The sequence below is a fragment of the Colletotrichum fructicola genome (assembly GCF_000319635.2).
Source record: "Colletotrichum fructicola Nara gc5 chromosome Unknown KSG_Nara_v1_contig09, whole genome shotgun sequence".
Lineage (NCBI taxonomy): Eukaryota > Fungi > Ascomycota > Sordariomycetes > Glomerellales > Glomerellaceae > Colletotrichum > Colletotrichum fructicola.
In genome coordinates this window covers 3,500,864-3,514,105 of record NW_027094059.1, presented here as the reverse complement: position 1 = coordinate 3,514,105, position 13,242 = coordinate 3,500,864, and the positions used below count along the sequence as shown (strand labels likewise).

The 13,242-nt window shown below is 54.8% G+C and overlaps 3 protein-coding genes across 3 annotated transcripts; all 3 read left to right on the top strand.

Annotated features, from left to right (window-relative positions):
- Positions 1-836: 836 nt before the first annotated feature.
- On the top strand, positions 837-2,707 carry CGGC5_v015319 (uncharacterized protein; the record flags this gene model as incomplete). Its single annotated transcript, XM_066153239.1, has 2 exons — positions 837-1,807; positions 1,855-2,707. 2 exons carry the CDS (start codon positions 837-839, stop codon positions 2,705-2,707), a joined length of 1,824 nt encoding a protein of 607 aa, XP_066007351.1.
- Positions 2,708-3,283: 576 nt separating this feature from the next.
- CGGC5_v015318 (Uncharacterized protein) lies at positions 3,284-4,674 on the top strand (the record flags this gene model as incomplete). The annotated part of the gene is made up of 4 exons (XM_066153238.1): positions 3,284-3,323; positions 3,370-3,609; positions 3,658-3,802; positions 3,855-4,674. The coding sequence occupies 4 exons, from the start codon at positions 3,284-3,286 to the stop codon at positions 4,672-4,674; spliced, it is 1,245 nt and encodes a 414-aa protein (XP_066007374.1).
- A 4,247-nt stretch (positions 4,675-8,921) lies between these two features.
- On the top strand, positions 8,922-9,209 carry CGGC5_v015317 (uncharacterized protein; the record flags this gene model as incomplete). The annotated part of the gene is made up of 2 exons (XM_066153237.1): positions 8,922-9,103; positions 9,179-9,209. 2 exons carry the CDS (start codon positions 8,922-8,924, stop codon positions 9,207-9,209), a joined length of 213 nt encoding a protein of 70 aa, XP_066007527.1.
- Positions 9,210-13,242: the final 4,033 nt, after the last annotated feature.

Sequence of the window (13,242 nt, the reverse complement as noted above, 5' to 3'; positions counted from 1 at the left end):
TCACATCTGGGAGAGGTCCCAGGTTCGATCCCTGGTTAGGGCCTTACTTTTGCAGATTTCTATATCCATTTTTGCTGGTGTTGAACATAACCCGGCTGCTGTTTCGCATCACACCTCCAAGCTACTGACCGCTGAATGAGGTGGAAACACAACCAGCATAATAAAGTTGGTGAACTTCTAGACTTGGGGAGGCAATCTTCTGAGGCCATTGTAAGCAGCCACTGTCGTGCAATAGCATGCACATGTAACCTGACGATGACGATCTCTCCCGAGCACTGGCTGAAGTTGAGCCTCAACTTCTCGGCGTAAGCCTTGGCGATCCGAAGGCATCAAATCACCAGACCCAGCTTGAACACCGCTCCAACTGAGATCGCCAGCGCGCCGACCGTCAGATCTGCAGTGTTACAACTCAATTTCTCAAATGGAGCAAAGGCGTCTGACGCGGTGGCTAACAGATGGCGAAACAAAGGCATTGTGGCTGGCCCTAGGGGCTGGTCAGCTAACCGCACCACGTTATGCTTGTTCGCACCGCAAGGCAAAAGCTGGCCCAATTACAGCATATAGCGGGCGGCCCGTTGCACTAAACTTCAGCCCAACGACGATCGTGCCCGCTCGAGTGCGAGAAGGATCAGAAGGCAGCAAAATTAGTGACAGAGCTTGCAGGGGATTGGAACGGCTGGGCTGAGCCGTTTCCGTGTCCGTGTCCGTGTTGGGGGCTGGATCACACAAAACCGCTGCATCCCTTCGGACGTGGGAGTGCTCGCGTGCTCAAAGTTTTCGGGTTCAAATTGTTGAAGCTTTCAAAGCTTTAGGGAATTGATGATATTTTTCTCATCATGACTTCCAGGGTCGAGTACAGTTCTCTTCGAAGAGACGTCTCCGACGAAGACCGGAACTCGGCCGAGAAGCCGTCTGCAGCATCATCGAGCGGCCCGCCTCAACACGATGGGCATCACCAGTACCCGTACACTGGCTCAACAGCAGACCGCATGTTTTCATTCAAAGATTTTAAGTTCTTGAAGATCTACATTGTCTGCATCTCGGTCTATGTCGCCGCTGCCATTGCAGCCGTGATTTGGACTTACCAGGGCCCCGAGGTCAACGGCGGATACACCCGAAGTCGAGTCTTCCGGACACCAGACGAGTTGAAGGTCAACCAGCTCTACTCCGGCTTGGCCCTCTCCGCCCTACTCGCACCGGCAGGCATGCTGGTTCAATGGATCATGCACGACTTCCGGCATCTGCGCCTTTTCGCACTCACAGCTCAGAGGCACGTTTCTCTAGCTGACCTAGACAAAATCGGGGACGACTCGAGCGCGTGGACTTTGAGAATTCTGGGAAAGTACTCGTGGTGGTATGCGGTTATGCAAGCTGCGCTCATCGTCATCCGAACCAGCATCGTTCCTGTGGGCACCCTAATGCTCACCACCGGGGTTTTTGTTGAAAATAGACCCGGATTCGATGTTGTTGGACTTCCGATCTTACCCTCCGACGACTCGAGCGTACGACGACTTGCCAATGCTATGGGGTGGGATGGGAACGGGACATTCGCTCAAACACTGAACGATAACGACAATTTCTTGGCCCAAACCGTGTACACCTTTGTTGGGAATATTGTCAGCCAGAGCGCGCTGGTCGACGTTTTTTCTGGTGTCATCGGCCCCATCCCCACGCATAATCTCACCTTCAACTCCAATACAACCTATAACGGACTTCTGCTGTATCACTGGGACGCCAACTGCGAGGCTGCCCTCGATGTGCCTTACACACCTTTACGATGCCAGACTCAAGTACGCACTCCATCAACGTAAGTGTCCAGAAGAGAGAGTCTCAGTCTCTGAGGCTCTGGAACAGCAGGGCAAATACCTCCATCAACGGGGTACCGATCAGCGGTACAACGTACTTTATATCAGCTGGCCCTTCATCAGCTCTCAACAGCAAGGCCCTTACGGAAAGCAACGACACTAGCCTGACACAGACGAAAGAGGGTCATTGGATTTCTCGGTCTAGATGCACACCGGAGTTCCGTTGGGAGGTTGGTTCGTGTATGTTCAACGGCACGCTCATGACGAACTGCGAGGGCAAACCCAACACCAACACAACGGCCCTGGACACCGACGCGCTCGACAAACTTGCAGATTACATGACGGCCATCCCGTGGTGGATCTCAAACGAGCAGCTTCAAATCATTGACAAGACGCTCGATACTTTGTACGCCATTCCTACAGCGCAGGACTGGGGTCACTTCTTTGGCAACATCGCTCAGTCAATTGCTGCCATCTCAACAGCGGGATATTTTGGCACAGTAACGGTGCCGGTGGTGACTGCTGTCTCGGAAGATGTCTACATCATGCGGACAGTAGTCTTGTGGGTCGTGTTGGCTATGCTGTCTGCTGTTCTCATCTTCAGCTGCTTGGATATCTACCGGAGCAAGTCACGAGGCTTGCCGTTCCGTGCTGCAACTTTCCTGGCAATCGCGAATGCTGTTCGGGGGCCATGGTGGGATCAAGAGCTGCATGGGAGTTGCGCTGCCCCCGAGGTGGCGATGCAGAAGCGGAGCTCATCATCTGTCAGATTCGGTGTTGATGTGAATAATCCGTATCACATCGGTCTATTGCCGAGTGTTTTGCCCATTCAAAGGGGGACGCCATACTTTGGTGTAAGAAACAGCAGAGAAGATGGGGGCGAACCGGGGTCTCTGCAGTGACGAACAGTCTTCTACCATAGGCTTGAATTCGGTAATTCGACGTTAACTCGGTATTCACAATCAATTAGCGCAGAATCGGTTTTTGATCGTTGTTGAGGTTCAGAATTCGGCGTTTGTAGGTGTGGCGTGGCGTGTAGACTTTGGTGTTTTCCCACGCCAGCATCGTCACGCCTTAATCTTGCGCCCTTGGAGTGCGCCCTAGAACATTTCTCCGACGGATGGATTCGTGCGACTCATTGGTGAGATGAGAATTGATCTGGTGGCTTAATTCATAAGATGATGTCATCAAGTGGCATTCATCTCTGCAGCCAGCATCACACTCCATGGCCCGAAGTAAACCATGGAGGTTTGGTTCTGTGGAACGTAAGTCAGAATAAGCTCTTGGACTCGACCCTTAGTCGATCCGCGTACTACCGCACTGCGCCTTAGAGGTATTCGAGCGTGCGTTTCCAATTCGAGTGGTAGTATTTAAATTGAAATGTACCCGACAGAATAGATTGAGGCTCTTCAAATCTGTTTAGCAATCACGTTACCTACCTGTGTGCTCTAAACACCTTCGTCCACCAGAACCTCAATATGCCTACAGCCATTGTGACTGGTGCCACAGGCATGTGTTGTCCGGTTTATCCTTCGTGTGTGATAGCAACTGACGTCGAAGTTAGGCATTCTCGGTCGTGAGATCGTTAAGGAGCTCAGCAGCAATCCAGAAGAATGGTCGAAGATCTATGCCCTCTCCCGGTCAAAGAAGGAAGACTTCCCCAAGAATGTCGTCCAGAGCCACTTGGACCTATGCGCCACCCCCGAAGAGATGGCGAGAGAGCTTCAAGGGGTCGAAGCTGATTACGTTTTCTTTGCCGCCTACTTGGAGCAAGATACCGAGGCCAAGGCCAGCAAAGTCAATGGTGAGGTTGACTGACCCCTTTATGAATCAAAGCACTCACCAAACGTAGGCGATATGCTGGATGCGTTCCTCAAGGCCTTGGTTTTGAACAACAGCGCCTCCAAGATCAAGCGCATCATTCTCGTCTGTGGAGCAAAGCAATACGGCGTACAGCATGGTCGGGTCAAGATCCCGATGCAAGAAACGGATCCGTGGTATGAGCTGAACATGTAGCCATGACTGACTTGGCACTAACCTTTAACCCAGGCTTCCCGAGGACGCCCCGTTTGCACCAAACTTCTACTACCGCCAGCAGCGCATCCTTCATGCCTTCTGCGCCGCCCACCCCGGCATCTCCTGGGTTGTAACTTACCCAAACGAGGTGATCGGCTTCGCCAAAGGCAACTTCATGAACTTCGGCACCGCCGTCGCTATCTACGCCGCGGTCCAACGCGAGCTTGGCAGCAACGAGCTCGTCTTCCCCGGCGCCGAGGACTTTTACACTAGGATCACAATGTTCTCCGACGCCCGCCTCCACGGCCAGTTCTGCCGCTGGGCCGCGCTCGCCCCTGAAGCAGCCAACCTCTCCTTCAACGTCGTCAACGGCGATGCGGCCTCTTGGCAAGACCTCTGGCCGCGCGTCGCCCGCTACTTCAGCCTTCACGTCCCGGCAGACCAGTTTACGCGTCCGGCCCCGACAGCGTCGGAGCGCAAGCTCGCCGCACGCACGCCGTTCTCCCTCTCCGCGGAGGCGATCGGCGTGACGACGAGCAGTGCCAGTGGCGAGCAGAAGCAAGAACAGTCGCACATCCGGCAGAGGGTCGACCTGGTGGAATGGAGCAGGAGCGGCGAGGTCCAGGAGGCGTGGAGGCGGCTGGCCGCGCGGGAAGGCCTCGACGGGGACGCGCTCGACAGGGCATCGTGGGCCTTTGCTGGGTCCGCGTGGGGACAGGACTACGATGTCGTGCTGAGCATGAGCAGGGCGCGTCAGCTGGGGTGGACGGGCTACGTGGACTCTTGGGACGGGTTTGAGACGGTGTTCCGGGGACTGGCGGATGCAAAGGTCATTCCGAAGCAGAAGTGGTGAAGTCGCAACGGCCGAAATAGCTGTCACGTCCATAGTGGTATTAGATGACCCGGTGACCTTTTGGGCATGTACCGTAGCATTGCGAAGGAAGTTAGCATGTCGATTGTCATTCCTCTTCCCCTTTCACTGCATTTCTCCGGAGCCACGTACGCGTCGTTTGAGTACTGCACAGACACACACCTTCTTCCTACGCTTCTTCACGCTTAAGAGAGACAGAGAGGGTCGAAGGAGGATCCGGTCTCCATTGAACAATCCATCGAACCCATCATGGTGCGTCGGAAGCTAGGCCGGCAGTTGTCAGCATCAGGCTACTTTGTCGGCTAAGCAATCAATTCGAAGGAGTCGAGCACGGCATTAAGGCTTAAGCTTCCGCGCTCGCTTGTTAGCGGGTTCCATCGCGAAGTCCGTTTTATCAAAACAAAAGAAGCATTGCAGCAGTAGTGCAGAAAATAAAATCGGGCATCACCGGATAAACTCCATGTCCCCAAATCCACCTTTTTCTTCTGGGTGTTGCATCGTCGACGTTGCGAGTCGAGGGAATAAGGGTACCTTAGCCAGGGGGGCAAAAGCAAAAGCAGAAGCTCAATCGGAACAAGGGCCCGGAGCTGGGTCCGGTTGTAGGTAACGGTAGCACGGAGAGTGGGATGAGCAGAATCCCGTCAACTGACCGCACTTAATCCGAAACCAAAATCTCCTATTCCTAGCCATTGTGGCCCGAGTTGGAGCTCTGTGTCGTGCACCAGCTTTTGATCAATGCCACATTGTGCCTGGCGAAACACCAAGAAGCGCCACGATGTTCACACGCAAGGGCAGGGCAAGGGCGCGTCTAGCTCGCTTACAAGGTTACATTGATCGAACCGTTCAGCCGCTAGAGTTATGCGCGCGGGCTGTGTTGCGCTGTTTGACATGGCTTCCTCTGCCCTACAGACCAGGTGTACGAGTCGGTCACCTTGTTTGCCCAGGTTCGCGTTGTCCGATTCATGGCCTTTTCGATCAGCCTAGGCCCTTTTCTGCACCCTGGATACGGCTGGATATGGGATGGTAAAACGTCTCCGGGGATAAAATCGCAATATTTGCCGCATGCTATCATAGCTCGCTGATTCTATGATAGCAGAACGGACGAGTGATAGGCGGCCAGGCCAGGCACGTTGGTCTGAAGTTCGGGACACATTGCCCTTCAGGCAACGATATTCCCACTTCGGGCCGGAGTCCACAGTGTACCTCGTCCGTCCCGTGGATTGCCCTTGGTTATCCCGTCGAATAGGATATGGGCAGGCGGACGGTAAAATCGCTCACTGGAGCTGTCCGTCCGCTGCTGTGCTGGCCGAGTCGACAACAACAACACGCAATATGGTCGTGCCAGCCCGTGACCCGCGTGCCTATATGCACCTCACCCATGACCTTATGCCATCGAAACAGTCTGATGCTGCTGACAGGGAGGCTGACGGGCGTGACAGGCCTGGCTCCGAGCCTCTCGGCTTTGCCAGACAACGGTGCCAGATAGAAGGAAGCCGAAAGAGAAACAATCTATCATAAGAAAAGGTTGAGGACAAGCTGAAGGTTCAAGGGACGGGCGTAAACTCTCGCCGAATATCGATCGAGACGGAAATATCTATTGCGGCGCAAGGGTGCGATGGGAATGGAGTCAACTCCACCCGCGATGAGCTTATACGAGGAAAATGTGAAAATGTGATTTGACGCGCCGCTCGCATGTGCTTGTGCATTTGTTTTGGTGTCGGTGCAGCTGTCTGTCAGTAGAAATGATGGACGCTGATCGCCGCACCAGCTCGTATCGAAAGCCGAGGCAACGACTTCGAAAGATGCGTCCTGAAGCGTGGCCGTCCAATCGGCGTCAAACGGTTGAAATGACAGTTCCTCATTTTTTTGCGCGCTCATCTCAAATTTCAATACATGAGAGACGCCTACCGAGTCCTTGGGAAGCGCCCTTTCATCACGTCAAAGTCTCACTAAGCGGGATGCGAAACAGCGCGACCGCGACAAACCTCACCATTGATTGATGAAGCGTCAAAGAAATCCAGCCAAGCGCGCCAGATGGGAGTCAGAAACAGGCGCACAGAAATGAAAAACACACAAGAAAAAAAAAAGGAGGAGGAAACTTGGGGGCCGTTTCTGCCCAAGGGCTCCAGATGGCAGCTTAAAAGGTTCAACTCAAAATATTCGCAAATGCAGCCCTGAGGGGCTGGCCGCTAAGGAACGGAATCGCCATATCACGCACATTGGACCCTGAAGCCAAATAGAAAGATGCAACCGTTGATCCATTGATATTGGTGAAAATAAAGAAAGGCAGCCGATGTTGGTGAAATTCGTACGAGAATAGAGTAGGCTCGTGTTTCTGAAACGCAGTCAATTTGTTCTAGAATCCTATTAATAGCGGCCGCATCCTTGAAGAGCCCTCTAAGCTTTGAGGCACCCTTTGAGCTTTGAGCGCGGCCCCGGAGAGTCCTTGTGAGGTCCCCTGGACAGCCCTGTTTGATGGGAAATGGGGAAGAGAGAATCCAATGCGAGATGGGCAAACTTCAAAGCAAAGAAGGATCCCTGGGTTTCTCCGTGGGAGTTGAGTCCCGTCACTTCGGCAGCCAGCAGGCAAAAGCCCAGAGCCTGATCCTTTCCGATGCTCCTCTTCTCGACTCTGTGGCCAGTAGCAAGTCAGGCAAACGGGCAGAGAACCATGGACAGGCCCGGTGCAGAAGACAGCGGAGACAGCGAACAGGTCCCCCAATTAAGGTGTTCTTAGTCATTATGCGACTCTGCGCTGCGCAGATGCCATGCAGTCGAGTCTGGGCAACGCTGCATCATGACACGCTGGGCCGTGGCCCAGGCTGGGCTTCTAGAACCGGAATTGTATGACAGGGCTTCCAGGCCTCTGGCCATCCGCCATCGTGTGTAGCATCAGATGCTGCTGCGCGTGCGTCCGCAGCAGGCAGCCCGCCCAGCAAAAGAACCGCAAAGGCCCAGAGGGTTCCAGCAAGGATACATCTGGTTGCTTCTGGAGCACTGGTCAGTCTCTGGTACACTGGCTCGCCCCCTCCAACCCTTCACGGTCCTTTGTCCCTTGCCCATTTTACTCCACACGGACAAGCAGCCAGCGGAAGGAAAGAGACTGGCCCAGCGGAAAGCCAGAGCCCCGGCCGGCTGCCAGAGTGCTGCTGCAAGAAAAACAGACAGAGAGAGCCACAGTTTGGGCCGAACCCACAGGCCAGGGACCGCTTGACTGGAGATACCCACAGTCCACGGTCCAGCCAGACGCCCGTCCAGGGCGAGCCAGACGCCGTGGGCCCCTCTCCAAATCTCTCCCAGCCATGGCGAGTTCCCCCCCGGAGCCGTAGGAGCATTGGCGGCGAGGAGAGGATGCGCAGGGCCCAGGGCAAGGCATGTAGGTGCTGCGGTAAGGCCAGGTATGGGTAGAACTGGGGGATTCTGCTGCAGGTAGAGAAAGTAGGTACATCTGCTGCTGCTGCTGCTGGATCCATACATGCCGCATGGGATGGAGTACCTATGGTGCTATGTATGGATGTGGTATATGGAGGGTACGGATACCGTATGTAAATGAATGAAGGTGGATGGATGCCGTCTGGTGTAACTCGCCCGGTCTGGTTCGTTGTCCCGTGGATGCCGTGCCGTAAGATGATAAAGACCCTTTGAAATCCCCTCCAGCCTCCTTTCTCCCCCCCGTTAGACTTTTTGTGCATCTGCCTCGTCTTGGACAAAAGTTGCTGCATTTCTCACTTGTGTCTTCTTCCTTTTTTTCCTTTCCTTCTCGTACCTTCCCACCCCAAAAGTAACTGGTTCCCCCCAATTTGCTTTGAGGCCACTTCCGTCACCGTCCGCCATCTTCAGACGATTCCCTCAGCTACCCGACATCATCGGACTTCCAGACAAAGACATCCAACCGACACCTCATTTAGTACCTGCAAGAAGTCTCTAGAAGATTACAAACCGTCGACACAAATCAGCAACAGCAGCATTATCACCAACAACAACAGCAAAGCAAACCCCCACTGCTACTCCACCAGAAGAACACTCGCATAGTCTGGAGTCACCATCATCCAGGCACACAAATAAACAACAACCTCGACGACAAACAGGAACCGCGACCACACGTCTACGTCCCCGTCTCCGTCTTCGTCTTCCTCCGCAACATCGACGACATCCCATCGTCGATAGCCTCACTCTCTCCCAACTACACCCGCAACACCGCCACCACGGCTTCTCCAGCGATCGCCACCATGGGTTCCCCGAGTGGAGCCCTCCGCCCCCGAGCATCGTCAAACTTCATGGGCATCTCAGCAACAGGATTCCCGCCATCAATGACGCCTCAGGAAAAGCACCTCTTCTCCGACCGCGTCAACTCGGCGACAACCCGCCTCTCGAGCACAATGGCCGCCAGCGAAACCGACACCGGCTACATGTTCGTCGTCTACTTCCACAAGAACACCGCCGCCGACGCCCTCTCCCTGCTACAGGCCGCTGACATCCGAGTCAGGGGCCACCCGATCCAGTTTTCCTGGCACTGAACTCTGCTGGCTTTCTGCTGCTGATCCTCAGCCAGTGTGCCTGATCGATGGGATGGATGCGCGCGTCCAGTCACTGATGTGCGTTTCTACCATCATGCAAAGTGGTCTGGTCTGGTCTGGCCTGGCCCGGTCCGTTCTGCCAGCAGCCCCAGCTCTGCGTCTGGCTGGAACAGACCGAGGGTTGATCCTTTCTTCTTCCATCTTCCTCTACAGCTGCTTCTTTTCTTTTCTTTGCTTTTTCTTTACCGATACCCAAACTACTGTTAGCACCACAATTCATCACTACACCATTTTTTTATCATCCATCATCCGCCCGGCATCACCCAGAACCACAACCACTAGCACACAGTCACCTTTGCATACATACATACACTTCCACATCCGAAGAAGAGGCGAGGACATGCGGGAGGATTAGGTGGGAGACAAGAGTCATTGGTCCATGTTCCCCCATCATTCCCATCTCCAACCATGATCCATCCAATTCCCATGCCCTCTCCCTAGGCTTCTCCAAGGCTCTAGGCTCGTCCTCCAATTCCCGCCCGACCGCCCCGGGAGCGAATCCTTCAGCGATCCATCGTCCCTCCCACCCCCTACCCCCCCTCGGCGATCTGCAAGTCTAGACCACCCTAGGCCACCCCCGTCCTCCAGGGCAAATCGCAAATCATCCATCGGGGGCCCCCTCCACCCTATCTCCATCATCTCACCTTATCTCATCAAGAATCACGCAAAGGAAATTCAAAAAAGTACTTGTATATCTATATCACTTTTTTATTTCATACCGTCTTTGGACACCCCTCCCCGTCCACCCACACAAGGGCACACTTCGCTTCGCGTTCGCGACCGCACTCCATAATGTTGCAGATGGAACCGCATCTTATTGCAGTTCTTCCTGCACATCCGACTGCCCACTCTTTCTGCTTCCCCGGGTGGACCGGCCGCCCTCGGCCGGCAGTAGCCCATGTGTCGAAAGGGGTGTGTGTCTGTTGTGACTGAGTGTGCGTGTGTGTCTGTTGTGTGTGTGGGGGGGTTCAATCTGGCCTGTCCATTGTGTTTCCTTCCCATGGCGAACCGGAACGCCGTTTGTCACGCCGTCTGTTCTGTGTAGGCAGCGGCAAGGCAGAATCTGTCACAGCAGCAGAGACGGTCTAGAGGAGCCAAAGGAAAATTCTGAGATGAGGTGAGGTGAGGTGACGCGGAGCAAGATGGACGTTACGCGGCCGGGCTTTCGTCACCACCAGGACCAGGTTATCAGGTTTCTCCCTCAGGTCTGGCCGTCCATCCACCGCAGCCCACCGTCCGCCTGCTGCAACCTCTTGCAAGGGGTTCCAGTGCGAGTGGAATTGTGGATTGCGGGATTGCGGATTGCAGCATGGCACGAACGGGTGTGCACATTTTTTTGCCTCTGGGTTATTTCGTTCTCACGTCTCCCTCGCGCTGGATCAGGGTCACATTCGTTCGGCAATCGGACGGCCAGTGTGGGACGCCGCCGTTCATCATTCAAATTGCACCACCGCCGCCGCCGCACTTCGGGAGCGAACCACAACGGGGGACCACCTTAGATGAGACGCGCCAACGCAATCATCACCGATGCGAAATTCAACCCAACTGGCAGCCGAAACCTGGTCTGATGGGGGTCCCTTTTTCGAGACGGGCACGGGAATGCGGATGGATACGCGGGAATTGGATTGGACACAACACGGAAGAGTGGAACGCCAATTGGGAAGAATTCGACCCTCGCTGCAATCGGGAAATCCAAAAGGTTCGTGCACATCGCAATCATTTCCCCATCACCCTGATTTTACTTTTTCCCTTCTGTCTGGCCTTGTCCAGACGGTTCCAACGGGTTCTGGCCAGTGTCAGTGTCAACACCCTCTTGGTAGGTCCTCGCAAGGATCTTTTCTCACTGGCAAAAACGTCCAAGCGGAGTTGCCTGGAGCGAGGGCGAACAGCCACACGCTACCAATGACACTTTGTCCTTGCATACAAACATCGGCTGACAGGAGTTCCAGACCAAGTTCGATTTTGATTACCGGCCCGACGTGGGGGAGCATGAGGAGGGGACCGGGGTTTGGTCCAAGGCAACTTTGTGTGGCGGGAATACACCAGGAAGACCAGAAAAAAAAGAACAACCCCAATCATTCCCCGCGCGAGTGAAAGGGAATCCTGAGCCAAGATGGATGGGCCAAGAGCAACGCAAAGCAAAGCAACACCGCATCGCTATTTTCGCGCGTCATCCCCTATTGCGCGCCCACTGCCACAAAGCCTCCGACAAACTAGAGTTTCCGGAAGATTGTCTTCTGGAGTAAACACTCCCTTGGCCCTCCCACCAAACATACCAACCCCGCTTCACCTGGGCCCCCTTTCCATCGACCATCGCCCATTCACGCCTTCATCTCGAATTTGCATCGGGCATCGGAGCAAGCACGCAGTCGCGTTCACCCTCCCGCCGCAGGGTCCTCGAGCAGCGGGCGGACTATACACTGCGCGGGCTGTGTTACGCGGCAGCCTTACCTGTGTGCATCTTGGCGGGATGGAAGGGAGGAAAAAAGGACTTGTTGCTGTGTCACACGAACGAGAGGCAGTAGGAAGTGACCAGTCACACCAAGGCTGTTGGTCACTTTTCGCTTGGCTTTTGTCATCAGATCATGTACGCGGGTTCAGCAATGCCAGGCGAGAATGCAAACCAAACCAAACAAATCATAAATCACAAAAAAACACAGAAGAAACTTCCACACACACACAAAGAATAAGGTCATCAGACCGCCGCTTTCTCATCCGTTGTTTCCGTGCGCCCCTCTCTCTGTAAACCTTTGGACAGAACAATGTGAAGCCATCACCACCATCAGAAAAGACCCATGAACCATGACAAACAAAACCGTTAATAACCAAAAAGCCCACCCCATTGTCCTATCCCATTTAATCTCCGTTTCGCCCAACTGGAATCCAGATGGGCCGATTCCCACCCCCGAACGGTTGCTAAAACTGAAACAGGGGAAGTTTTTACATTGCGCGGTCCCGAGGATCCGGGTTTGTCCTTTCTTTTCTACGCAGCGGGCGAGTGAAGTACATACTTCGCACAGGGCGAGCGTAAGGGACGACGGATAACCGTTAAGCGGCGCCCCAATCATCAATGAATCCCTCGCGCGGGAACAGGCAGCCAGCGAACGGACGACGGCACGGACCCCTGGTGCTGGGTTGATTGCGTGTAATTCCCATCTACATGGATCCATGGACGGCAGCAGGCGAGAGTGACCCCCCCTCCCTTCTCCCCAGGGCCCTCCAGCTGCTGACACTAAACCCGGTGTTCCGCGTTCCGGATATCCCGCGGCAAATCCAATCCCCGTGTCCCGTGCTTTCCAGGCCTCAAGCGAAGTCCCGGCGTCGGGGATATTGGTTCTGCCGTTCGTTCCTGAGTTGGTGAGGTTAATCGGCGCGGGGCCCGAGGATCTCGGACTAGCCCCATTATCGCTCCGAGAATCAGACGGCGATGCATAAAGATGTAAGCCGAGAAGACGCCCATCTGTGGGCGAGTGACGAGTGACGAGTCTTGAGCCATCACCTGAGTCTTCCAAAAGGATGGTCTACGGGTGGGAGCAGGTGGGAGAGGGCGGCGGCCTTTAAAGTCCATGTCGCCACAACATGCCCGCTACGGCCGACAACGCCCCCAACTGTTCATGCCCTCGCCAGCTAAAAACTGCTCCAAGGAGAGGGGCTCGCAAGCTTACACCCTCACTGCTCGAAACGCGAACTCACTGAGCTGAGGTGCTCTGTCAGAATGCCATCGGCTTACAGTCCCCCACCCCCAAATCCGGCCTAGCCTCACGTTACGTCTGCCCGTTTTCTTTCACCTGCCTTGTCGGTTCCGCGGATATGCTTATGATGCGCTCCCTCGGCATTTGGCGCAGACGCGAGGCTAGTGAGGCGGGCTTGTCTTTGGGTAGCGGCTCGGGAGCCGGGTGACTCAGGGTAGCGCGTGTTCAGCGATGCAGCAGGCTTACAGGTTGCTTTCCGAAAGGGGTTTAGACGGGGTCAG